The sequence below is a fragment of the Hemibagrus wyckioides genome, linkage group LG23 (genome assembly GCF_019097595.1).
Source record: "Hemibagrus wyckioides isolate EC202008001 linkage group LG23, SWU_Hwy_1.0, whole genome shotgun sequence".
In the NCBI taxonomy this organism is placed as follows: Eukaryota; Metazoa; Chordata; class Actinopteri; order Siluriformes; family Bagridae; genus Hemibagrus; species Hemibagrus wyckioides.
Genome location: NC_080732.1, coordinates 16,495,715 through 16,519,764, shown reverse-complemented (window position 1 = coordinate 16,519,764; position 24,050 = coordinate 16,495,715). Strand labels below are relative to the sequence as shown.

The 24,050-nt window shown below is 38.3% G+C and overlaps 2 protein-coding genes across 8 annotated transcripts in view; one reads left to right on the top strand and one right to left on the bottom strand.

The window, feature by feature from the left end:
• nek10 (NIMA-related kinase 10) overlaps positions 1-5,506 on the bottom strand; it is a 27,349-nt gene extending 21,843 nt beyond the window's left edge. For both annotated transcript variants that reach the window (XM_058376265.1, XM_058376266.1), the window contains exons 1-10: positions 5,372-5,506; positions 3,360-3,449; positions 3,211-3,271; positions 3,005-3,117; positions 2,335-2,433; positions 2,047-2,131; positions 965-1,006; positions 520-598; positions 369-436; positions 21-100 (exon numbers count right to left, since the gene is read on the bottom strand). In XM_058376265.1, coding sequence (XP_058232248.1) covers positions 21-100; positions 369-436; positions 520-598; positions 965-1,006; positions 2,047-2,131; positions 2,335-2,433; positions 3,005-3,117; positions 3,211-3,271; positions 3,360-3,421 — 689 coding nt within the window. In that variant the 5' untranslated portion in view covers positions 3,422-3,449; positions 5,372-5,506. The remainder of the gene's footprint in view (positions 1-20; positions 101-368; positions 437-519; positions 599-964; positions 1,007-2,046; positions 2,132-2,334; positions 2,434-3,004; positions 3,118-3,210; positions 3,272-3,359; positions 3,450-5,371) is intronic.
• LOC131344187 (B-cell receptor CD22-like) lies at positions 4,197-24,050 on the top strand. Of its 6 annotated transcripts, none has more exons than XM_058376268.1 (10): positions 4,197-4,549; positions 7,036-7,085; positions 11,823-12,176; positions 13,404-13,697; positions 15,982-16,242; positions 17,011-17,271; positions 20,564-20,836; positions 20,933-21,014; positions 22,996-23,134; positions 23,654-24,050. In XM_058376268.1, exons 2-10 carry the CDS (start codon positions 7,049-7,051, stop codon positions 23,696-23,698), a joined length of 1,746 nt encoding a protein of 581 aa, XP_058232251.1. In that variant the 5' UTR covers positions 4,197-4,549; positions 7,036-7,048; the 3' UTR covers positions 23,699-24,050. The 6 variants fall into 6 exon arrangements, with proteins under 6 accessions (XP_058232251.1, XP_058232254.1, XP_058232250.1 ...); XM_058376271.1 differs by lacking the exon at positions 4,197-4,549 and adding an exon at positions 6,406-6,523 and having other exon boundaries at positions 20,672-20,836; XM_058376267.1 differs by lacking the exon at positions 4,197-4,549 and adding an exon at positions 6,414-6,523.

Genomic DNA, 24,050 nt, shown 5'->3' with positions numbered 1-24,050 from the left:
CCTTATCTAAAATAACTCACCTGTCTGCTAGAGTAGTGAGGGCCAGAAGGGCACCTAATAACACGTTACTGTCTCGGGCAGAAAGGAGCTTTCCAAGAGTCTGAGGATTGGAACAACAAACTTTTTGGTGTTAACTGTACACAACAGTTTCCTGACTACCTGAAAACATCCATTCCAAAACATGCTCCAGTCCACATTTATCATGACTCAGATGCTCTCACATTCCAGCCAGGAAATTAAGACCAGATACAGAGAAAATTCCACTGCAATACTTAGACTAAACGCTGACTAGCTAACTAGCTGGCTTGATAGCTAAATATAGTGTTTACTACAAACAGTTCCGGAAAACATTTCCTAATTTAACCAACCTTGTGAGCTTCACAGTCAATCAGCCACTTCCTCTGCTCTGCAGCCATGGCCATTTTTTGACACACATCTGCAAGGAAAGTGAAAAGAAAATACCCTTAAAAATAACAAAAAAACAATTACAAATATTTTGCATACCATTGTGATTCTTACAGGTCATGGTGACGAGTTGTTCGGTTTCCAGTGCACACTCTTTATTTTCCAGATACGCACTGCTGACCGACTCCATGTACTGAAAAAGCAGCAAATGCAAATAGAAGCTTAAAACCTTCCAACAGAATAATAGACACAGATATCCTACATATATATTCAAAATAAAGTTGCTAGGAAGAAGCCAAAAGGGGGTTTCAGAATGATGCCCTACAAGAATGTTTTTCAGTTCCCCAAAGAAACTTTCAGTAAATGGTTCCTCTTTATTTTTTTATCTGGGTACCATAAAGAAAAAAAGAAAGTAAAATAAACCCTTTTGTGTGACCAAGAACCTTCTTTGAGATGGAGACGGTCGTTGGAGGTTAAAGTTTCCTCACAGAACCATGAACCCTGACAAATACCCTTTATTATTTAAGAGTGTAGCTTATTATTTTACCTCGATTCTTACCTTTGTAAGGTGAATTAATCCATGGAGCTCATGAAACACTTTCTAAATGAAGAAAATTCAATAAATCAGCATTTAATCATCATTTTAGCAAATTATTAGAAGTGTAATTCTGTAGCAACGTGGAAATTTCTCCACGAAAGCTAAACCCACCTTTATGTTTCAGAATTTTCAAAATTTATTAAACATGTTCCTCGCAGGTTAAAACGACTCGCAAGCAATCAGATATTTCAGATATTTCCTCTCAGCACCCACCTCAACACACTTCCTGACCTTTTACGTGCTTCGACTTATAATTTAACACTGGGCAGTGTTTACGTATTTAGTTGTTAGAAGAGACTCAAACCTCAAAGCATCGGAACAAACCAACTCAACAGCTCTTTTTCTGACCCCTGTACATGCAGCACGTTACCAGGGTGATTAGCTGCGATTCTAAAACGAGAGACGGATACGTGAGGAGGCTCGAGATAAGAATAGCGACCCGTGAAGATGCCAAAAAAAAAGTGTGAGCAAAATTGTGAAGCCATTCACAACTAACATCACACAGCATTCCACATTTTGCAGAAATTAAACACTGAACGTAAAAGAAGCCACGTAAACATGCCAGATTCGTTCTAATGTGTTTATTTATATTTTTTTCATGTCATTAGATTCCTTAATCTTATCTAAATATGGTTGATTAGAAAGTCTGTGATAAAATGAAGAGATTTTACACTTTCATGTGATATATGATGAGATATTGACTATATTTACATAGGCTATATCTCTAATTCTGTGGCATTCTTGAGTCTTGAATTAGTCATGAGAAGTGTTTTCTTAGTTACTGACCAGCTTATAAGCGATTGATATTCCTGACATTTTGGCCTCGTTTCCACAGCCACCTTTAAAGACTAGGGTTAGGGTTAGGGTTAGGGTTAGCCAGAGGAATCACTAGCTTCATCAGCCAGAGAAATCACTAGCCTTCATCACTCATGAGCTCAATATCAATCGTATTTATGAGGCGGTACTAACCCTACCTTCCATAGATCATTCAAGTGTAAAATGATAATGAGGTGCAGTCATCTGTTCTAAACAAAGATTAGTACCTGGTAATGAGGCTCTCTTATCAACAATCTCAGGCAGATGAGAACTCTGAGGACGTTTTCAGGTGAGGAATGGTCCAGCCACTCGCTGTAACACAGTTTCCAAACACTGTAAACATGTCAGGATCTTTCTAATGTGTGCTTCTATACCAAGATTTTCTAATTGTGTTTAAATCAGGGCAATCATGTGTGTCCTGTCTTAAGAAAGTTTGAGAGTTGCGCTAAAATGATTGAGGATATGCAAATTGGTTGATACTGTGATATTATTCTCGTGTTGGTGTATTTGGAGACCTGCAGTTGAGTCGGTTTTTGATCAGGGCCGTGAAGATATCTGAGAACAGACTGTGCTGAGGATGTCCGGAGAAATGTCTCTGCTCTCTGTACTTCACGCTGTAGAAGATTACAGTTATATGTATTTGTATTCAAGTAAAATAATATTACCTATTATAAATAATATCTGCTACAATATTATTATAAATGATCATTTTTTAATGCCTAAAAGTGTTCGACACTAATTTGATTTCTAAAATGAACAAGGTCAATGATTTCTAGATATATAAATTATATAAAATGTTTTTTAAACAAACAAAAAGCAAAATATTTCATACATCTATCCTTTTCTGAACCTACGCAAGGTCACAGAGAACCTGGAGTCTATCCCAAGGCTCTCGGGGCACAAAGCACCATAGAAATGGTGCCAACACAATCGCACACACACTCTTTCACACACTGCCTATCAGCCTACATCACGTCTTTAGACTGGAGGATGATTTGTGAGATTAAAAGCAACATAACAGATGAAAATCTCTACTGAGTGTATCAATTTGTGTCTCACATTTTAAACTTTACATTTTTAAGTATTTATTAATGTAAAAAATGATACAGCATTCATCAAGTATGAACATTTTTTAATTCTAATGGATTAACAGGACACTGATGACATGCCAGAGATAGTCATCACCTGAATTTCTCAAGCTCGGCTGCCTCCGCCACTGTGGGCCTCATATGCTTCCTGTTCTCATTCACCTGGGGAGAATTCTGTGGCTTTCTGCCCTTAGACTGATTTCCTGTGGACTAGTGAAGTGTATAAGAGCAAAGTTAGAACATATGCTCCGAAGATGACGCCTCAAAGCATTAGCACAGGAGCTCATGACCACTCATTCATACCTGCTGCTTAGAGAGAGGAACCGAGACAAACGAAAGAAGCCTACGCAGATCAAGAAGCTCTCTGCAAATAAGAACAAGGCAAAATGTTAGGAGAATGCAGAATGGAATGCGGATAAATTTATTTCTCAGTGAAGGACACAAGGTCTTACTTTTCTTTAGATTTTGGAAACGGACGATCAAGCGTTTTTGCTCGTCTGTCTGGAGGAGGCATTTTGGAAATGGTCGTCCCTCTTTCATCCCTGCGGGTGACACATTATGCATTTTATTGTGTTTGGTGCAGAGCAGGTAGACAGAATGTTAACTTTACATCATAGATAGATGACAGATAGACAGTCAGATAGGTAGATAGATAGATAGATAGATAGATAGATAGATAGATAGATAGATAGATAGATAGATAGATAGATAGATAGATAGATAGATAGATAGATAGATAGACCCTGTGATGGACTGGCGACCTGTCCAGGGTGTACCCCTGCCTTTCGCCCTATGTGTGGTGGGATAGGCTCCAGCAGACCCCCGTGACCCTAATTAGGAATAAAGCGGGTATAGACAATGGATGGATAGATAGATAGACAGACAGACAGACAGACAGACAGACAGACAGACAGACAGACAGACAGACAGACAGACAGATAGATAGATAGATAGATAGATAGATAGATAGATAGATAGATAGATAGATACTTTATTGATCCCATGACAGATATTCTTGTTTTACAGCAGCTTACACAGTAACAAGACACACAAAATCACACTGAATATCGATATCATGCTTACAGGCTTACACAGCTCTATCTATCTATCTATCTATCTATCTATCTATCTATCTATCTATCTATCTATCTATCTATCTATCTATCTATCTATTTCTGACAAAATGGTGACGTAAAGCAACATGACACAAGGCTGTGAATTTGGATAAGTGGGTGACTTTTGGGGGGTGTTTGAGCGCGCGCATGACAGAGAGAGAGAGAGAGAGAGAGAGAGAGAGAAAGAGAGAGAATAAGCGGATGACTTTGTTTCATTTGTTTTCCTTACTTTCGATTTAAGTATCACGTCTGCACTAGTAGGCGGATGATCTGGGCTTCATGAAAAGCGAATAAACGTGGTAAGGCAAGAGGAAGGACCTGGGGCAAGACTATTTCGAAACCATCGTAGGACGAGGAGATTCTGGACAGCGCTGAAGCACAGGGCGTGAGATTTGCTCCTGTATTAAACCGTATTTTAACATGTGGAGTTAAACACTGGAGCCATTCGGAGGTGTTTACGTTATTCCTCTGTCCAGCGAGGTTGTGAAAGGGGGGCGTGGCTTACTTCAGGATTCGTGAGTCATTCGGTGAGAATGTATAACACTTATAACAACAAGAAAGACTAAAGAATTTTCATATTATTTTGTATTATAATATAAATATATATATATTTTTTTTATTTGTCCGAAATGAGGGTTTAAATCGATTGAAACCGTATAACCTAAATCGAAAAAAGGGGTCAAAGGTAAATAAATTGAATTCTTTTGATCAGAATTAAAAACAAATTATTGAAAATCAAAAGGTATGTGTTATAAAAAAGAATAATAATAATAATAATAATCAATGTATGATGTGTTTCATCATGTTTTTTACTCCCTCTACTGTCCCCGTAAATCGGCCAAGACTCACAAGATTGTGCGTGTGTGTGTGTGTGTGTGTGTGTGTGTAACTATGTAATTATAAACTTTCCCTAGACATAGATATAGATATCTCTTAAACGCTAAACATTCTTATATATTAAAAATAATTAAAGAGAACTGATATACCTGGTAGATGTTTATAACAAGTTTTTCACTGCTCACGTGACTACAATCATGTTTACAAACCAATTATATCTCCAAATTAATATTAGTATAGTGTCGTAAATAATTAGTGTAATTACACTAATGAGTCATTTTTTCCCACCTTGCATATTAGTCCATCTCTTTATTAGGAAGAAAAAAAAAAGCGTGGCAGATTATTTTGTGAACTTTTGTATAGAAATGTAAAAGGTGTTCCAGAACGGTTAATATTAACAATTATCCCCTCCATGCAAACTCCATGTCTCAGGAATTCAGGTAGCTCTAATGGTTAAATGTTAACTATGCAAATAATTAATACGCCACAAAAATGTGCCACCGCAGACTCACCTGTTTTCTTTTTTTATCCCAAAACACCAGCGGCCATTGGAAGTTTTATTCTCAAGGTCGCAACTTAATTGTCAAAATGCACTTCAACATAGCAACAAACCCCGTGAACGAACCGGATGTGCGCGTGTTTCAGAGTGTACAGGAAGGTGCCAATGAGAAGGTGCGATGTTGGCACCTGCTGCGTAACTATGGTGACGCCCGACGCTGCAGCGCGCGCACAACGAGTCCGCGGATAATAATTGCAATGGTTCCGAGTTTTCTGATTTAATAACAAATGGGTGGGAATGGGAGATTTCCGACTTGGCTTTTCCTGTCTCTGGACATAGCAACTGGCGCACAATCAAACATGCATTAAAAGAAACTAAAGGGATGGGGGGTGGTTAAAGGGGTAATAGATTTTCCACTTGATTGCAGTTTCCATCCTGGGATTTTTCTTCTTCTTATCATTCAAAGATGAAAGATTTTGAGACTCTATTATTTGCGAAACAAGTCGTGTGCCTCCAGATACAGTGATGCTGATTTGTGGGTGTTTTCTGTCAGTCTTTTGAAGATATTTTTTCGCACACACATTTGTTGTAGGTCGCCAAGAACCACAACACCGCAGTAGATATCATCTCTGATCTTCCTTTGATACAGTAAACACGAACAAGTGAGAGTAGTTGGCACCCACGTTTCTGTTTTCTCAGTTTCACTTCAATTTTGCCATTAAAAATATATCAGAATCATGCCAACTGGCACCCACGGTAGATGACAATGCTTGAATGAAAGAGGAAGTTTCTCTGACTGATCTAGGGTGCTGTGTGTGACAGAAACCTAGGCTGCTGTTGGTAGAAAAAGATCATCTTTAGGAGCATAATGTAAGAAAATCGTCATCATCATCATCGTCATCGTCTTTATCGTACTCCAACATGTTACACATAGTATGTATTACACAGAAAAGTACTTATTTATTAAACTGCCAGCTTAAACCTGTCTTACCTGGCTTCTTAAGTTATCTAGTAGCTTAGCGCAGACTGTGGTGAAGCCTTAAATAAAAGGGGCTGACCTATTGGTTTCCTCTCCTCCTTGACTTAAAAGGAGCAAACGGGTACACCCTCATCACCACAATCAAGAGAGCAGAGCAACAGCAAAGCCACTTTCCATGTTTTTAAGGTAGGAACATGCCTGCAAACTATCTGTGTCACTATTATTCTTCAGTGTGTAAATCTGGTTCGAGCGATTGTGAAGCTTTTACAGTTTCACTTCATTTTATCTTGTTATCTACTTCCTGGGCATCTCTGGGGCGTCACTGTGTCATTGAAATGTATAGATCTAGACGAGAAAACTACAATTAAAGAATGTTCATGCACAGTGAATGAAAAGTCCTGGGATGAGCAACAGGATATGAATTAGGGATATATATACATTAACAAGGTAGGATTATCCACTGGAGACTTTTTTTTATTCTTTAAACTCTTGGTAGTTTTTATTCTTTACACTCTACACGACATTTTATCCAGCTGTTATCTCAATATGAATGGAAAGTGTGAATTGTACCAGAAGCTTATACGTTCTTCTTTTCTCGTGTCCTTTTAAGCCACTTTTATTTATTCAGCTGTAAATAAAAGCCTGTGGAAATCCTGTTAGCATGTGTGACATATACCTTTATTTCCTCTTTTCCCCAGGCCAGAGACTGTAATGGATCGGTTCAGGACACTCCAGCTCTTCATTGCAGGTAAAGTAACTACATGAATGTTATACAGTTTATGTTATAAATGTGGAAGGGTAAAAAGTCCCATCTGCTTAGGAAAGATATGTTTGTCTCAATTTTATAGGCACATTGTCAATGACGTATGTTTTCAAGGAAAAAATGTTTTAAATATAATATAATATAATATAATATAATATAATATAATATAATATAATATAATATAATATAATATAATATAATATAATATAATATAATATTATAATTTGCATAATTATATTAATGAAGATGAAGTTTATATGAACTTCTATATTGACAAAATATAGGAAGTACTTTCATCAGAGTCAAAAAGAACGCAGGACAAATCCTGCTTAAACATTTTATTCTGTTTTTCCTGTTTGTAATTTAAATGGGGTTTGTAAGAAAAATAAAACGATGAGGGCGTCGAAGATCTTAATGTAGAAGTTTAGTGCAGCGTCGCAGTGACAAAATACATACAAAAGTACTTTGGGTTCATCGGAGTCAAAAAGAACGCAGGACAAATCCTGCTCAAACCTTTTATACAGTGTTTCCCGTCTGTAATTTAAATGAGTTTCACTATAAATGTAAATTAGTGTAAGAACTGAGTATCCCCCAAACGGCTGGATGATACTGTCGTCTAGCCGGATGTCCTTAAATGGTAATCATGGTCACATACACCTTGGCTAGGTATTGTTATAGGTGTTATCATCCAATTGGTCGAGCAATACTAAATGGTAATCACAGTCACATATTCCCTTTGTTCAGTGACGGTTCTTGATGTCTTGCTGCCGCTCCCAGACTAATAATTGATTGGATTAAGTGTTCTAAATGTTTGGTAAGGCTTCTATAAGCCGATGTAAAGATACCAAATAGATAATCTGTTTTGAATTATACATGTTTCTATATGATATGTAAGCCTTTTTGGGACTGAGCTCTTGCAGATGTGTACTGTGGAGTGGAATAAACCAGCCACAATACGTTGGGCTCTTGAACTCGAAATCTCACTGTTTCAGACACAGCCACACCCTGTCGGGCCTCACATCCAACTACAATAACACTCACAGCTCACAAACAACATTCACAAACAACAACACTCACAAACAGTTTAACATGTAACACTGTCACAGTACGTCGGACAAAACCACACTACGTCGGGTTTATCTGTTATATTTTAAAAGTCTAATAAGCCACAGTACTCAATACAGTTTCACGTACTTTAGAAACTATCTAGTTATAATTCGGCTGCCACACTGCGTCGGGCTGATTCACTTAGTTTAGAATCTAAACAGAATTATAACAACTACACAAGAAGTTTCAGTTACTTTAGAAACCTTTACACTTAAGCACTTTGCTTCAGTTACCTTAGAAACAACGATTCCAATACAACCAATTATAACAACTACACAATAAGTTTCAATTACTTTACAGTTTTAACACCCTCACAGTACTTCAGACAAAACCACACCACGTCGGGTTTTTGTGTGTTATGTTTTAAAACAGTCCACGTAGCCACAGTACTTCGGGCTTAATACTTAAGTCTAAAGCGCTGTCACAGCACGTCAGACAAAACCACACTACTTCGGGTAACTGTATCATTTTAGCAATGATGTCATTATATTCAGAGAAATGGGTCACAAACATTGTTACAGCAGGACGAGTAAGTGGGTCACATTCGTTAACCAAAGCAGACTTGAAACTGACATCATTCTGAGCCATATCAGGATTGCCACTGAAAGTTTTGAATGCCCACAATAATCGCTCTGAAAATGCCATTGGCTGCTTCCCTTTCCTCGTGTGCACATCAGATAATTTATCTTAGTTAACTGACATCAGACATCAGTTCTGGTTCATGCAGGTTCAGTTCTGCTCCAGACAAAGTGCCAGGCAGACACATAGTAAACACAACGCATGCATCACCATGTAAATTTGTAAATGTCAGCATGTTGCTCAAAGTTTTTAGAAAATCTAAAGGATCTTGTTTGGCATTGGGCTCAAACCCTCATTGGGATTAAACCCTCTGACCTTAATAGAGGTCACTGGTTCCGTCCCTCCTTCACGTTTATGCATAGTCATAGTAGAGTGAATTGGTGCCGTGGGAACTCTAACTTTGCAGAGCATTGACTACTGACTGAGAATCTCTTTCCTGTTCTCACTGCTATCTTTATGCAGATCTGGCATTTCTGAAACTCTGTCATTGTTCTTCTGAGTTGTGCCATTTTTTTCATTAGAACTTTAAGTGCAGTCTTTGCTTCCTCTACATCACTGGACAGTGTTGCCATGGATGATCTAAGCATGTTATTCTAAGAAGTGTGATCTCATTCCGCCTGACATTTTCTTCCTTCCAGATTGTTTCACTAGCCTGGCAATTTCTTTTAGAAATTAGTCCATCAGCAAGTCCAAAGTGAAGTTGCTAATTTTTAGCTTTTAATGCATCTAGAGTCTTTCTACTTTCTTTGTATGACAAAAACTGTTTGAAATGCATTGGCAATTTTTTCTTTTTGTTACTAGTCATTTTGGGATAATTTTCAAACTTAGAGCCCACTCATACTGCTTATCAACAATATACTCTGTTCCATTAAACATTCCCTGAGAGCCGTGCTTAGCGAAGTATTTAACAATCAGCTCTTCCATTTTTACAATCTTTTTGAATAAATGAGAGTAATTCAATAGCGACGCACAACTTCAGTGACTGCACATTATCTAGTTGCTTTAGTATACATCTTAGTTCATTTATTTACAGCTTCGGTACTTTAGATGCAAATGAATAAAACAGCCACAATACGTCGGTCTTTTGATTTTGAACACCTCATTGCTTTATTCCATAAGGCCTCAATTTCAACTACAATAACACTCACGACTCACAAACAGAAACACTAACAAACAGTTCAAAATGTAACACTGTCACAGTACGTCGGACAAAACCACACTACTGTACGTCGGGTTCATCTTAAAGCAGTCTACTTAGCCACAGTACTTCGGCCTTAAAACTTAAGTTTAAAATGCTGTCACAGAATGTCGGACAAAACCACACTACCTCGGGACATTGTTTTATACTTTACAGAGCTGCGGTGCGTCGGGCTCGCTACACTATGACCAGTTTAGAAGCGATCTAGTTATAATTCGGCTGCCACGCTGCGTCGGGCTGATTCAGGTACTTTAGAATCTTAACAGAATGAAGAAGCAGTTTATTGTGAATGGCAGTGGCAAAATACATGAAGTAATTTGGGTTCATCTAAGTCAAAAACAACACAGGACAAATCCTGCTTAAACATTTTATACATTGTTTGTAATTTAAATGGGGTTTTGCTTTAAATGTAAATTAAGTCTAAGTAGCCGGGTGATACTATCATCTAGCCAGATATCTTTAAATGGTAGACACGGTCATGTGTGCCCTCTGTTCAGCTGATAGTCCTTGATGTCCTGCTGCTGCTCCCATACTAATAATTGATTTGATTAATTGTTCAGAATATTTGGTAATGCAGCTTTGAGACAATGTCCACTGTGAAAAGCGCTATACAAATAAAACTAAACTGAATTGAATTGAATTAAACATATTTCTCTACGATATTTTGGGAATCAGCACTTTCTGATAGAGACTGTGGAGTGGAATCTGAGTTGACACAGTCTGTAATTTTTTTTATAACATTATATATTTTTTTGTAACACTATTTTCTCATTTGAGAAAACAGTGAGTCCACTGTTAAAATTAATATAAATAAAATAAAATAATTGAATTGAATTAATCTAATCATACTATAAATTACATGAAAGGTCAGAGGACAGAAGCCTAATTTTTTTTGGCTTGAATAAAAGCTTTATATATATATATATATTTTATTTTGCTGCACATTTTCATATTTCTCACATATGCCATATTTCACACTTCATCTTCTCAGAAAAATGATGAGAGGTCAGTTTGCGAGAACAAGATTTTTGTCACATTGCATGTGGTTATTGGCTTTTAATAAATGATACCGCGAACAGAAATGTCTTCTGAGAAGCTGATGACCTGTACTTTCTATTCCATGAATGAAAACGGTGAAGTTTTACTTTTATTTATAGAAAAGAAGTAAAAGCAGAAGTAAAAAAGCAGAATCCTGCACTCTGCATATTTTCAATATGCTTTAAAAAGATTTTATTTCCCGTATATGTTGGTACCTTATTAGAACTTTGAAAGCTTATGTAGAACAGTTAAAAGTTTTAGTTCTTTAAAACACCTGTGCTGCAATAGTACTGGTTTGTACAACCATTTATATTCTACAATTCTAACTACTTTGAACTAATTTCTGTCCCACTATTGGTTATGATAAAACATTAGTGTTATGTAATCTACTTGATTAGTTGGTTAGTGATTTCACAAAATAAGAAATGCTTTTCAAACCACATGAGATCTTTAATTGAGACAAATGCAGGCAAAATGAAGCTACTTTTATTTACAGGCTGGGAAACACCGTTCTGAGTAAACTCTAGAGATGTGTTGTGTAAACTCTAGAGATGTGTTATGTGCTGTTGTGTGTGAAAATCCCAGGAGATCAGTTGTTGAATTGTATCTTGCATGATTTTATAATAGCTTTGATATAAAAGCTTCCTCACTTTTCTATATAATATGGATATCGTTATAATTATCCAGAGTATGATGTCATGTCATAATCAGGATCCGATTTCTATTAAAAGTTTCAGAATCCCCGCAATCTGTGTTTATAACCAGGAAGAAAAGACAAACGATGTATCTTCTCTCCTCAGTTTCTCTGCTAGGCGGTGTGTGTCGTTGCTGGGAGGCGTCTACCCCCGAAAGAGTCAAAGCCATCAGGAAAAGCTGTGTGTTGGTGAAGTGCAGCACTATCCCTTACAAAAAAGTCGCCTGGTATAAGTACAAAAGTACAGGATACCCAGTTGTGTACTCCAATGACCAGAACGAGATAATGCATGAATTTAAAGGAAGGACATCAATCACAGGAAATGCTGGGAACGGAGACTGCACTTTAAGGATTGACAACGTCCAGAGGTCAGACGGTGAAGTGGATCTGTACGTATGGGTCTGGAAAACTGATAACGAACACCAAGGATTTTATAGCCGAACCACCAAACTAGACATTTGTGAGTATAGATATAATATACCATATACCTTGAGGATATAACTAAACATGAATCCATTCCTCAGAATGAGTACATGATATGTACTAGACAGAGGCTTGATATAATGACATTGTCGTGCACTCCTTGTATATCTATATAGCACACATACACATACAGTGCTGGGCAAAAGTTTTTGGCGCTGTACATTTTTAATGCTAATTTTATTTTAGATGTTTGTTTTATGAGTTCTGCATTAAAGGGTTAAAAAACATTACTTTTCCTAATTTGTGTTTTCTAGAAGCCAATTTCATATATCAACATTTGATATTAAGACAAAGGCTTTTCATACCAAAAACTAACTATGTTTAGTTTAGTGCTGTTATACGTTACACCTTTAAAGGCGTCTTTACTATATTTCTTAACTCATGCCTAAGACTTTTGCACAGCACTTGACAGTTGGTTGCCAATGAGCTTAAGAAGCATGCCCGCTCAATATAAACACTCTCTGCTGTCTCTTCATTGGTGTTCTATTGTCCAGTCAAAAGTTTCCTAATGTTTCATATTACGACTCTGGTGACATTTCAAAGCCAAACAGTGAAACGCCTAGCCAGTTATGGCTATTTGTGAGCTTGTGTACATAGAAGATGGCTGATCATTTAGACTGCTTTTCCTGAAGTGTTTTACGCTGCTTTGTAATGCAGCATGAGCAGCAGTTTGTAAACATCCAGTGGCTAGCTTTCCAGCTTGGTAGTAGCTGTCGTAGGAAAAGCAGGGAAATCCTGGCTGGTGGGTGGGAATTGGCAGGAGAACAAACATCAGGACAAATTCTTCTGCCATACAGGCTGTCAGAGTCTTTGAATATTTTTAATGCCAAAAGAGACATTACCGAGAATCAACAAAGCCGATCTGATTGATAGAGCAACTGTTTCAAGATCTTTTCTTTGTAGAAACGTCCACTCTCTGTCAGCTCTCCCCCACCCTTATGTCTTGGGTTGTTTATACACGGCCATCCTTGTCAGTCATGATCTGTTTACATGGATAATAGTGAAGTATTCGAAACGCATCATGCGTCTGTCATTGATGATCATTATGATTAGCATACACTTTTTGGTCTCTAAAATATTTTTCACAAGCTAACCAAACTGGGGAGAAAACTCTGCAAAAAAGTGTGTCACTGACATTGTTGTCATTGCCACTATTGTATTTGTAGCTGTCGCTTCGTCATAAATATCTATTCATTTCTCACAGTGGACCCCATTAATCCTGATATAACCATGGAAAGCAGGCAGGTGGAGGGACAGGCTTTCACTGCAAAATGCAAATTCCGTACTTCTTGCCCCACATCACCGCAGCTGTCCTGGATGGGTTTGAGTGGCACTTTTCAAGAGCCGATCCACACGAATATCGAGGCGACGTTATGGGACACTGAGCTCAGCGATACGTTCACAGTAACTCGTCAAGACCATGGCAAACAACTCAGCTGCAGAGCCTCGTTCGGTGGAGATTATTTTCAGAGTACTTCAGCCCCACTCTACGTCTCATGTAAGTAAAGACAAATGATTTTACATTTGTTCTCAAGTCTGAAATCAAAGCTGAGATCAGAGAACCCTCAGACATTCTGAAGAATGTGAAAAACAGTTGAAATGCATTGTTTTTGTGTTTAATATCTGCTTATTTTAACTAGATACCTTTTTTCAACCACATACCTTTTTTCACAAGTCATCTTGTCATTTCAGCGTATTATTCCATTCTTAATATTTAACACCATCTATCAGTAAGACTGATTTATTGAATATTACTTTATATTAGTTGATAATTCTTATCTGTTTTCTCAGATACTGTAATAGAGGTTGCTTAAATGGAATAAACACATACAGTACACAGTATCTAGATATAAGCTGCATCTGGAGAGATAATATTCATAAAATAGTTCAAAATGTTGCATATGTCAACTTTTATCGTATCTGGTGAGATAATGGCATACATTGTTGAATGACTAATTATTATATTAAATCAATTGATGACACGAACCTAAGTGCATAGTTTCTAGTTAAGATTCTATAAAATCTATAATCTATATAAAATCTTAAGCCTATAAATTTAGGGACTGAACTGCATTATGAACAAACCCTTTCTGTAAAAATGAAGTGTCTTATAAGATATAAAAAGGAAGCTGCACTTGTAAACATACTTTATATATCAGACGCGCATACGAATGTGAGAATAGATTACGCAGGAAGTAGCACTGTGGGTGAAGATCACAAGATCTCACTTTAATTTACCAGCAACAGCCGATCTATACCCAAACACTATGAGTGGCTTGTCACTCAAAACAACACCACCGTCCAGCGTAAAGGAAGTACAATTGTCCTCGATGTGACAAGAGACACGTCGGTTTCCTGCATCACCACTAACCTAAACTAACCTAAACGATGTGCATTGTAAGTCGTCTTGATGCTATTCAGTTTCTTTGTAACACGGTGTGCCACAGAGAGCAGCAATCCAGCCTACAGGTCATGTTTAATTTGTTAGTAGTTACGTTAAGCAGTAATCTATACTACTGTTCAAAAGTTTTGGATCCCTTGGAAATTTGCTGGTTTTTCAATGAAAAGCCAATTTTTATTCCTTTCAGAAACATGAAATTAATCGGATGGTTTTTAAAGAAAGATCTACATTGTCACACAAATGGAAACCAAGGAAATTTCCAAGTGATCCCAAACTTTTGATGGGTAGTGTATGTTCTAATCTGCTATTGTGTCTTGTGGTTGCATATATTCAGTCACTTCATTAATCTCGATTCTGATTATTCTAAAGGTGTCTATACCATATTTCTATAATATCTGTCTGGATATGGTGAATAAGACACTTAGGATTTAAGAAAGGAGTCTAAAGAAAGTGTCAGCGTTTCATCATTTTAGAAGAAAAATAGGAGATACAGCCTTTCAAACTTTTTTTTTTTTTTTTGGAAAACAGTATAAGCCCTTTCTTCTCTTTAGACTGCTGCAAGGAAAACTCCTGTTAAATTATATTACTGACTTATTGTACAATATTGAGATGGTACAGTAAAAGTAAATTCTAAATCTGGAAAAAATGTGGCGCTTTCTGGAAAAGTTTCCCAGCTGTTTTATCTTCTTCTTCTTTCGGCTTTTCCCTTCAGAGGTTGCCAGAGGGCTCTGTCCACCTATCCATATCTCCTGCATCCTCAACACTTGCACCCACTAGCTTCATATCCTCATTTATTACATCCATATACCTCCTCTTTGGCCTTCCTCTTTGCCTCCTGCCTGGCAGCTCCATGTTCAACATTCTCCTACCAATATACTCACTCTCCCTCCTCTGAACATGTCTTAATCTAACTTTGTCCCCCAAACGTCCAACATGAGCTGTCCCTCTGATGTACTTGTTCCTAATCCTGTCCAACCGTGTCACTCCCAAAGAGAACCTCAACATCTTCAGCTCTGCTACCTCCAGCTCTGACTCCTGTCTCTTCCTCAGTGACACTGCCTCTAAACCATACAGCATGGCCGGTCTCACCACTGTCTTGAACACCTTCCCCTTGATTCTTGCTGATATTTTTCTCTCCACCCATTCCAACCTGCCTGCACTCACTTCTTTACCTCTTTCCCACACTCTCCATTACTCTGGACTGTTGACTCCAAGTACTTACCTTCTTCACCCTGTAATCTTACTGTTCCACTTCCCTCCCTTTCATTCACGCACATGTACTCAGTCTTACTATGACTGACTTTCATTCCTCTCCCAGCTGTTTTATATATAAATATAGCTGTATTTATAAACATATTTTATATTTATACTATTTCATCAGATGCTCCTTCGGATGTGAGAGTAGATTTCACAGGACAGAGCACTGTGATCGAGGGTGACAGCATCTCCCTTAAATGTACCAGCGATTGCAGGCCTGCACCCACAGACCACGAGTGGGTCATCACTCAAAACAGCATCACAAACCGCTACAATGGAAACACTGTTGTCCTTCGAGATGTTAAGAGAAACACACATGTTTCTTGCATCGCCATTAACTCCATTGGACGCGGTGAATCAAAGCAGCTAGCGCTCACTGTTCACTGTAAGTTGTCTTGATGTTGATGTCTTTTGGAAAAGCAAAAAATGTGGCCTTCTTTAGGTAAGTTTAGTATCTGGAGCATCAGGAGTTGAGGGTTTGTTTACAGGCTCAAAATGACCAGAAAGAAAGAACTTAATTGACCATGCTGTGAACTACTCCTTTCATAGAACAGTGCAAACTGGTTCTAACCAGAACAGAAAAGTAGTGGGATGCCTGGTGCACAACTGGAAAACAAGGAAATTTCCAAGTGATCCCAAACTTTTGATAGGTAGTGTTTGTTCTAACGTGCCATTGAGTCTTGTTGTGCATGCATTCAGTCACTACATTAATCTTAATTCTGATTATTCTAAAGGTGTCGATACGTCTGTAATATTTTATTAACGAGCTTCTTCTTATACATCAGCATTTCTATAATATCTGTTTGGATTTTATATTGTGTATAATTGTTGATATGGTGACTTAGGATTTAAGAAAGGAGTCTCTAGTGTCAGCGCTTCATCATTTTAGAAGAATAAATAGGAGCTGCAGCCTTTCAAACATTTTTTTTTGGAAAACAGCATGATAACCGTAAGCCCCCCCATCTCATCAGACTAGTGCAAGGAAAATTCCTGTTTAATTACATTAGTGACTTATTCTAAAATATTTAGATGGTACAGTTGAAGTAAGTTCTAAATCTGGAAAAATTTCTGGATAAGTTTTCAAGCTGTTTTATCTGGTATATAAATATGGCTGTTTTTATAAACATATTTTATATTTATACTATTTCATCAGATGCTCCTTCGGATGTGAGAGTAGATTTCACAGGACAGAGCACTGTGATCGAGGGTCACAGTATCTCACTTAAATGTACCAGCGATTGCAGGCCTGCACCCACAGACCACGAGTGGGTCGTCACTCAAAACAGCATCACAACCCACTACAATGGAAGCACTGTTGTCCTTCGAGATGTTAAAAGAAACACACATGTTTCGTGCACCGTCATTAACTCCATTGGACGCGGTGAATCAAAGCAACTAGCGCTCACTGTCCACTGTAAGTCGTCTTGATGTTGATGTCTTTTGGAAAAACATCTTATGTTAATTGGTGATCCAGCGTCAAGGTAGTGTATGATGTGAAATTGCTTCTCTAATCTGCACTGTGCATCTATGCAGTTGCTGTGGTGTGTAATTTACTGTTTTCTGTCGCTAATTTACGATTAGAGAAGGAGTCTCCAGTGTCAGTGCTTTGTATAATTGCTTTACATAGGATGTTTGTTATGTTTGCTAATCCAAGTTAATCATTTTCTTAGAAAACCCTTTTGTAATTGTGCTAGCACAGCTGAAAACTGTTGTACTGATTAAGGGAGCAATAAAGTGGCCTTCATTATGTAGTTTAGTATCTGGAGCATGAGGAGTTGTGGGTTTGTTTACAGGCTCAAAATGACCAGAAAGAAAGAACTTATTTTACCATGCTATGAACTACTCCTTTCATAGAACAGTGCAAACTGGTTCTAACCAAAACAGAAAAGTATTGGGAGGCCCAGTGCACCTTAATTTTGATTATTCTAAAGTTTTCGATATGTCTGTAACGCTTTATTAACAAGCTCTTTCTAATATGCCAGCGTTCCTATAATATCTTACAAGGACTTATTGTGCAATTGTTGAGATGGTGAAATAAAGACTTAGGATTTAAGAAAGGAGGCTCCAGTGTCAGCGCTTCTTCATTTTAGAAAAATTAATAGGAGATGCAGCCTTTTAGCCTTTTTTTTTTTTTTGGAAAACAGCATAATAACTGTAAGCCCTGCTGCTTAGAGATCAGATTGCGCTTGTTCCGGCTCTCAAAGCAGATGGACAAGGAGGAGGACTTACGTTCTCAGGGCCCTTACCGGGCAAAGCAAGTTCAGCTTCTTTTGTTCCGCCAACTCATGGGGTGGAGGACAGAAAGCCTGCAAGATGATCGGACAAAAGGCCATCCTGGGCACTTTGGGGACATATCCTGCCCTGGGGTGCAGGATAGCCTTGGACATGCCATGGGAAAATTCTTAGCAGGTGAAAGAGTCTGTAGATCTCCTACCCTTCTAAGGGAGTCCAAGGCTAAGAGCAGAGCCGTCTTTAGGGTCAGAAATTTCTTAGAGGCTGACTCAAAGCGAGCTCCCAGCAGCCCCTTTAGGACCACAGAGAGGTCCCAGGAGGGGAGGTGTGGTCTGCAGGATGGTCTCAGCTGCCTGGCAATGCACAGAAAGTGAGAGACCAGAGGGTGCCTACCCAAGGAGGCCCAGAGGACAAGTGTTTCAATGCTAGAAACACGGCCGTCATCTCCAGGCAATTTATGTACCATGAGAGATGAGGGCCCTCCCAGAGACCCTGGGCGGGGCGGCCATCCAAGACCACTCCCTAGCTCGAAAGCAAGGCATCAACTGAAAAAGTCTTGCGACAAAGACGCGCCCCTAGTGTGGGATCCTAGGTCAGAAACTGGGGTCTTCTCCACATAAGCAGGGTATGAAGTCCATAGAGACGTAACCCTTATGGCACTGATGGGATGCCTGCGGGGATAAAAGCTCACACCCCTGAGCCAGAGCAGGAACGGCCTTATGTGAAGAAGACCCAAAGGGATAACGTTGGCTGCTGCCGCCATGAGGCCAAGCACTCTCTGCGCCTGGGCTACAGAGAGGCTTTGGTCTAGCCAAATAGGTCAAAAAGTTACACTGTCTCTTCCTCAGTGACACTGCCTCTAAACCATACAGCATGGCTGGTCTCACCATTGTCTTGTACACCTTCCCCTTGATTCTCGCTGATATTTTTCTATCACACAGAACTCCCGACAGCTTTCTCCACCCATTCCAACCTGCCTGCACTCGCTTCTTTACCTCTTTCCCACACTCTCCATTACTCTGGACTGTTGACTCCAAGTACTTACCTTCTTCACCTCTTCACCCTGTAATCTTACTGTTCCACTTCCCTCCCTTTCATTCACGCATGTGTACTCAGTCTTACTAAGACTGACTTTCATTCCTCTCCCAGCTGTTTTATATATAAATATGGATGTATTTATAAACATATTTTATATTTATACTATTTCATCAGATGCTCCTACGGATGTGAGAGTAGATTTCACAGGACAGAGCACTGTGATCGAGGGTGACAGCATCTCCCTTAAATGTATCAGCGATTGCAGGCCTGCACCCACAGACCACGAGTGGGTCATCACTCAAAACAGCATCACAAACCGCTACAAAGGAAACACTGTTGTCCTTCGAGATGTTAAGAGAAACACATATGTTTCTTGCATCATCATTAACCCCATTGGACGCGGTGAATCAAAGCAGCTAGCGCTCACTGTTCACTATAGTTGTCTTGATGTTGATATCTTTTGGAAAAACATCGATATTAATTGCCAATCGAGCGTCAGAGTAGTGCATGATGTCAAATTGCTTCTCTAAACTGCACTAAGCAGTTGCTGTGGTGTCTTTCTTTTAAATGACTACCACTGAAGTCACATATCTTCTGACTTTCTATGAGAGCTATACTCTTGTTTGATGCATGTGGCTGAAGGTGTGTTATGTCACATGACTCATTTTGGCCTACATCTGCATTATTATGGAACATTTTGTGGAGTTTGCTTGATTTTGCATTAATTTTGTTATTGCAAAAACTCAGAATCCTAAAGGGACTGTAAAACACCACACCCAGAGTTTTTAATTCTTCACATATAAGAGTTAAAATTGTTGGTTAAGATTGGCAGCAGGCTGACTAGTGTAGTAAACACAGAATATGTACATGAAAGACTTATGAAAAACATAAGTCTGCGTCAGATGCTATGTCAAGTTCCCTGCCCTCTCAGGCTCAAGTGAAAAGAGCTTAAGTGTGCTCATTTGTCTGTAACACAAAATAACAAAAACTTTAGTTACTTGACCAATAGTTTAATTTCGAAAGCAGCGAATGAAAGTCTATATTCAGCTCTTTTTGCTTCTGCTAGCTCTTTTCAAAATCTCCTTCCTGGTTTAATGTGCATGTGTGCAATTTTTTTTTTCTGCACACCAGGGTCGGAATGGATGGATGGTTTGCTATAACCTTCTTCAAGTTTTTGTTTTCAATTCTTACTCACCATCATAGCTTTCTTTTGCAGTATTTAACTTTAGGCTTGTTTCTGCATGAAGCTGATACTTAAAAATAGACAGTCTATCTATCTGTCCAGACTGTTCTTCAAAATTTACTTCCACTTTTCTCATCAGTATTTGAACTCTGATATTTTTAGCTGTGGACCAACGGCTGAGTAGGCATGTTTACTTCATTTGTTTTTTTATTGAACACATTCTTCTAACATTCTTACCCCCTCTGCATCTCAGATCCTCCAACCATCTTGCCAGGCCAGTTTTGCTCCACGGAGAACGGACTGCTAAAGTGCATGTGTCAAACTGTGGCCAGACCAAACGCTGTTATCTCTTGGTCCATAGATGGCAGCAGTACACTTTCTTCAGCCTTCAACACCACAACCCTGGACAATAGCAGCATGACAGTGTCACAGTTGACTGGACCGCAGGGCTGGGGGGGGGATGTCACCTGCACAGCAACAAACCTTGCAGGCACCAAAGTTGCCCATATGTACATCAACTCTGAAAGTACGGTTCAGTCTGATGTGGTTTGAAAGCAAACACAATAGATGTCACATAGATAAATGATGTATTTGTTAATGAGTTTATTTCCTGTGCTTTAAGTGGCGCTGGTGGCTGGGGTTGGGGCAGCCTGTGTGCTTGGCATCATAGCACTTGTGACAGCAGTTGTGATTTGTAAAAAGAGGTACTATTTATTTATTTTTTAAAAGTTTTGTACATTTGAAAAAAATGGTTATCTACAGTGATCCCCTGCTGATTTTGTACGTTTGCCCACTGACAAAGAAATGATCAGTCTGTAATTTTAATGGTAGGTGTATTTGAACAGTGAGAGGCAGAATAACAACAAAAAAATCCAGAAAAACGCATTTCAGAAAAGTTCTACATTGATTTGCATTTTAATGAGTGAAATAAGTATTTGATCCCCTATCAGTCAGAAAGATTTCTGGCTCCCAGGTGTCTTTTATACAGGTAAGGAGCTGAGATTACAGTAGGAGCACTCTCGGGGAGTGCCCTTAATCTCAGCTCGTTAACTGTATGAAAGACACCTGTCCACAGAAGGAAGCAATCAATTAGATTCCAAACTCTCCATCATGGCCAAGACCAAAGAGCTGTCAATGGAAGAATGTAGACCTACACAAGGCTGGAATGAGCTACAAGACCATCGCCAAGCAGCTTGGTGAGTAGGTGACAACAGTTGGTGCGATTATTCCAAAATGGAAGAAACACAAAAGGACTGTCAATCTTCCTCTGGGGCTCCATGCAAGATCTCACCTCATGGAGTTTCAATGATCATGAGAACGGCGAGGAATCAGCCCAGAATTACACTGGAGGATTTTGTCAATGATCTCAAGGCAGCTGGGACCATAGTCACCAAGAAAACAATTGGTAACACACTACACCGTGAAAGACTGAAATCCAGTAGCGCCCGCAAGGTCCCCCTGCTAAAGAAAGCACATGTACAGGCTCATCTGAAGTTTGCCAGTGAACATCTGAATGATTCAGAGGAAAACTGGGTGAAAAGTGTTGTGTCAAATGAGACCAAAATCCAGCTCTTTGGCATCAACTCAACTCGCCGTGTTTGGAGGAGGAGGAATGCTGCCTATGACCCCAAGAAGACCATCCCCACCGTCAAACATGGAGGTGGAAACATTATGCTTTGGTGGCCAACTACAGGAAATGTCTGACGTCTGTGATTGCCAACAAGGGTTTGCCACCAAGTACTAAGTCATGTTTTGCAAAGGGGTCAAATACTTATTTCACTCAATAAAATGCAAATCAATGTATAACTTTTTTGAAATGTGTTTTTCTGGATTTTTTTGTTGTTATTCCGTCTCTCACTGTTCAGATAAACCTACCATTAAAATTACAGACTGATCATTTCTTTGTCAGTGGGCAAACGTACAAAATCAGCAGGGGATCAAATAAGTTTTTCCCCCACTGTATCTGATTAAAACATTTTACAGGGGAAAGTTGCAGGGTTTTGCTGCATTCTCTTAAGAAATAATTGATGTGAACAGTTTTGTATGATTGGATAAACAGTACATTGGATAAATGGATGTATCAGTTGTTGGATGGATGGATGGATGGATGGATGGATGGATGGGTGGTTGGAGGTATGGATGGATTGATGGTTGGATGGGTGGTTGGAGGTATTGATGGATGGATGGATGGATGGATGGATGAATAGTTCAATGGTTGGATGAATGGATGGATGAGGGTTGTCTGGTGGGATGGATGGATTGATGGTTGAATAGATGGATGGATAGATGAATGGTTGTTATTCTGACAACCCTCTCATTCTTTGAGTGTGAAATAAACATTTTAATTAAAACATCATTTCTATATTGTTTTTTTTTTCTCTTTTTTTGCATTTATACATATGTACTTAACCAAAGCCTCAGTTGCTAAATAAATATACAAGAAGAATATCATCAGATCATCAAGTAACAAAGAGTAGCTGTATTTTTTGCTTATTTCCTTGTTTGTGTTTTAAATACCCAATTCACATATTTGAATCAGAACTTAATGTGTTGTATCTTGACAGCATCCTCTGTATAAGGAAAAACAAGGTCACAATTACTGAGTTATTGAAGTTTGCATTTTGTAAGAAAATGGAAATAAATAAATCTCAGTGATCTCTAATGAGCATGACTTTGTGTATTTAGATGCCGTGCAGAGCCACCTAAAGACCTCAACAGTGTCCAGCAAGTGAGGTCTCATAAAGTAAGCCATGACTACGGGTTAAGTTCAGATGAAGACCTGTATGTGAACACAGCGCAGGCTGAACAGCATTGTAAAGAACAGGTAACATCACAGATCATGTGGAATAATAATAATACACAATAAAAATCATTTTAGATTGCAACTTGGGTTTCTATATGAACCATAACTAAGACAAAGAACATCTATGCTTTCATTTTATAGCATTCTTCTAAACAGGCTTGTGAGATATAATTTGTATTAAATATTTAATCGTCTTTACGTGATACCACTTCATCACTTCTCACGAGCTGTCTCTCAAACATATGCCACTTTCTTTTTCTCTTCAATAAAATAGATGTTTTTTTCTTGTTTTTCTTATGAATTACTGCAAAATCACCTAAAAATCCACAGCAATACTCTACTTAAACACAGAATGCTGAACATGCTTGTATTCCCTTTGTCTTTTTATGGTTTAATGGTTTAACAATTAAATTGTTTTTAAATGATAAATCGCAAGTAGGAAAAAAAAATCAATATTGCAGAACTATTAGCTAAATAGTGAAATAAAAACAAAAACAATTCCTGATATTGTTTGATTTGGATTTGTTCTGTCTTTGATAGGATGCAGAGTCCTGTATTTACGAGAATTATGACAAAAGACCCTGAATCATGAGGAATCAAGATGGTGACGCATTTATCTGAGAAATAAAGTTTTCCGTATTCACGCACTGGTCATTTTAACATGAAGTGTGCTTTAATTACGTTTCATACTGTACAAGTCTTTATTTTTAAATGAATGATAAATATGCTTTTCTTTTTTTATTAATTAAATTTGCACTTTTCGTTATGTACTTTTGATAATCTATTTTTATGTAAAAAGCAAAAGCTGAAATGAAGGAGTGTTTAAATGATGTCTTATATAAATATGAAGGAGGGAAAAGAAATCATGTCTTATCTGAGTTATTTAAATGATGGAAATGTCAACTGATGAACTTTTTGTTATTAAAGGCGATTAAAG

Bases quoted from the DNA above. Each gene is read 5' to 3' on its own strand.
- LOC131344187 (XM_058376267.1), top strand. The intron at 12,177-13,403 runs GTGAGTATAGAT...CATTTCTCACAG, and splicing joins AACCACCAAACTAGACATTT to TGGACCCCATTAATCCTGAT. The intron at 13,698-15,981 runs GTAAGTAAAGAC...CTATTTCATCAG, and splicing joins AGCCCCACTCTACGTCTCAT to ATGCTCCTTCGGATGTGAGA.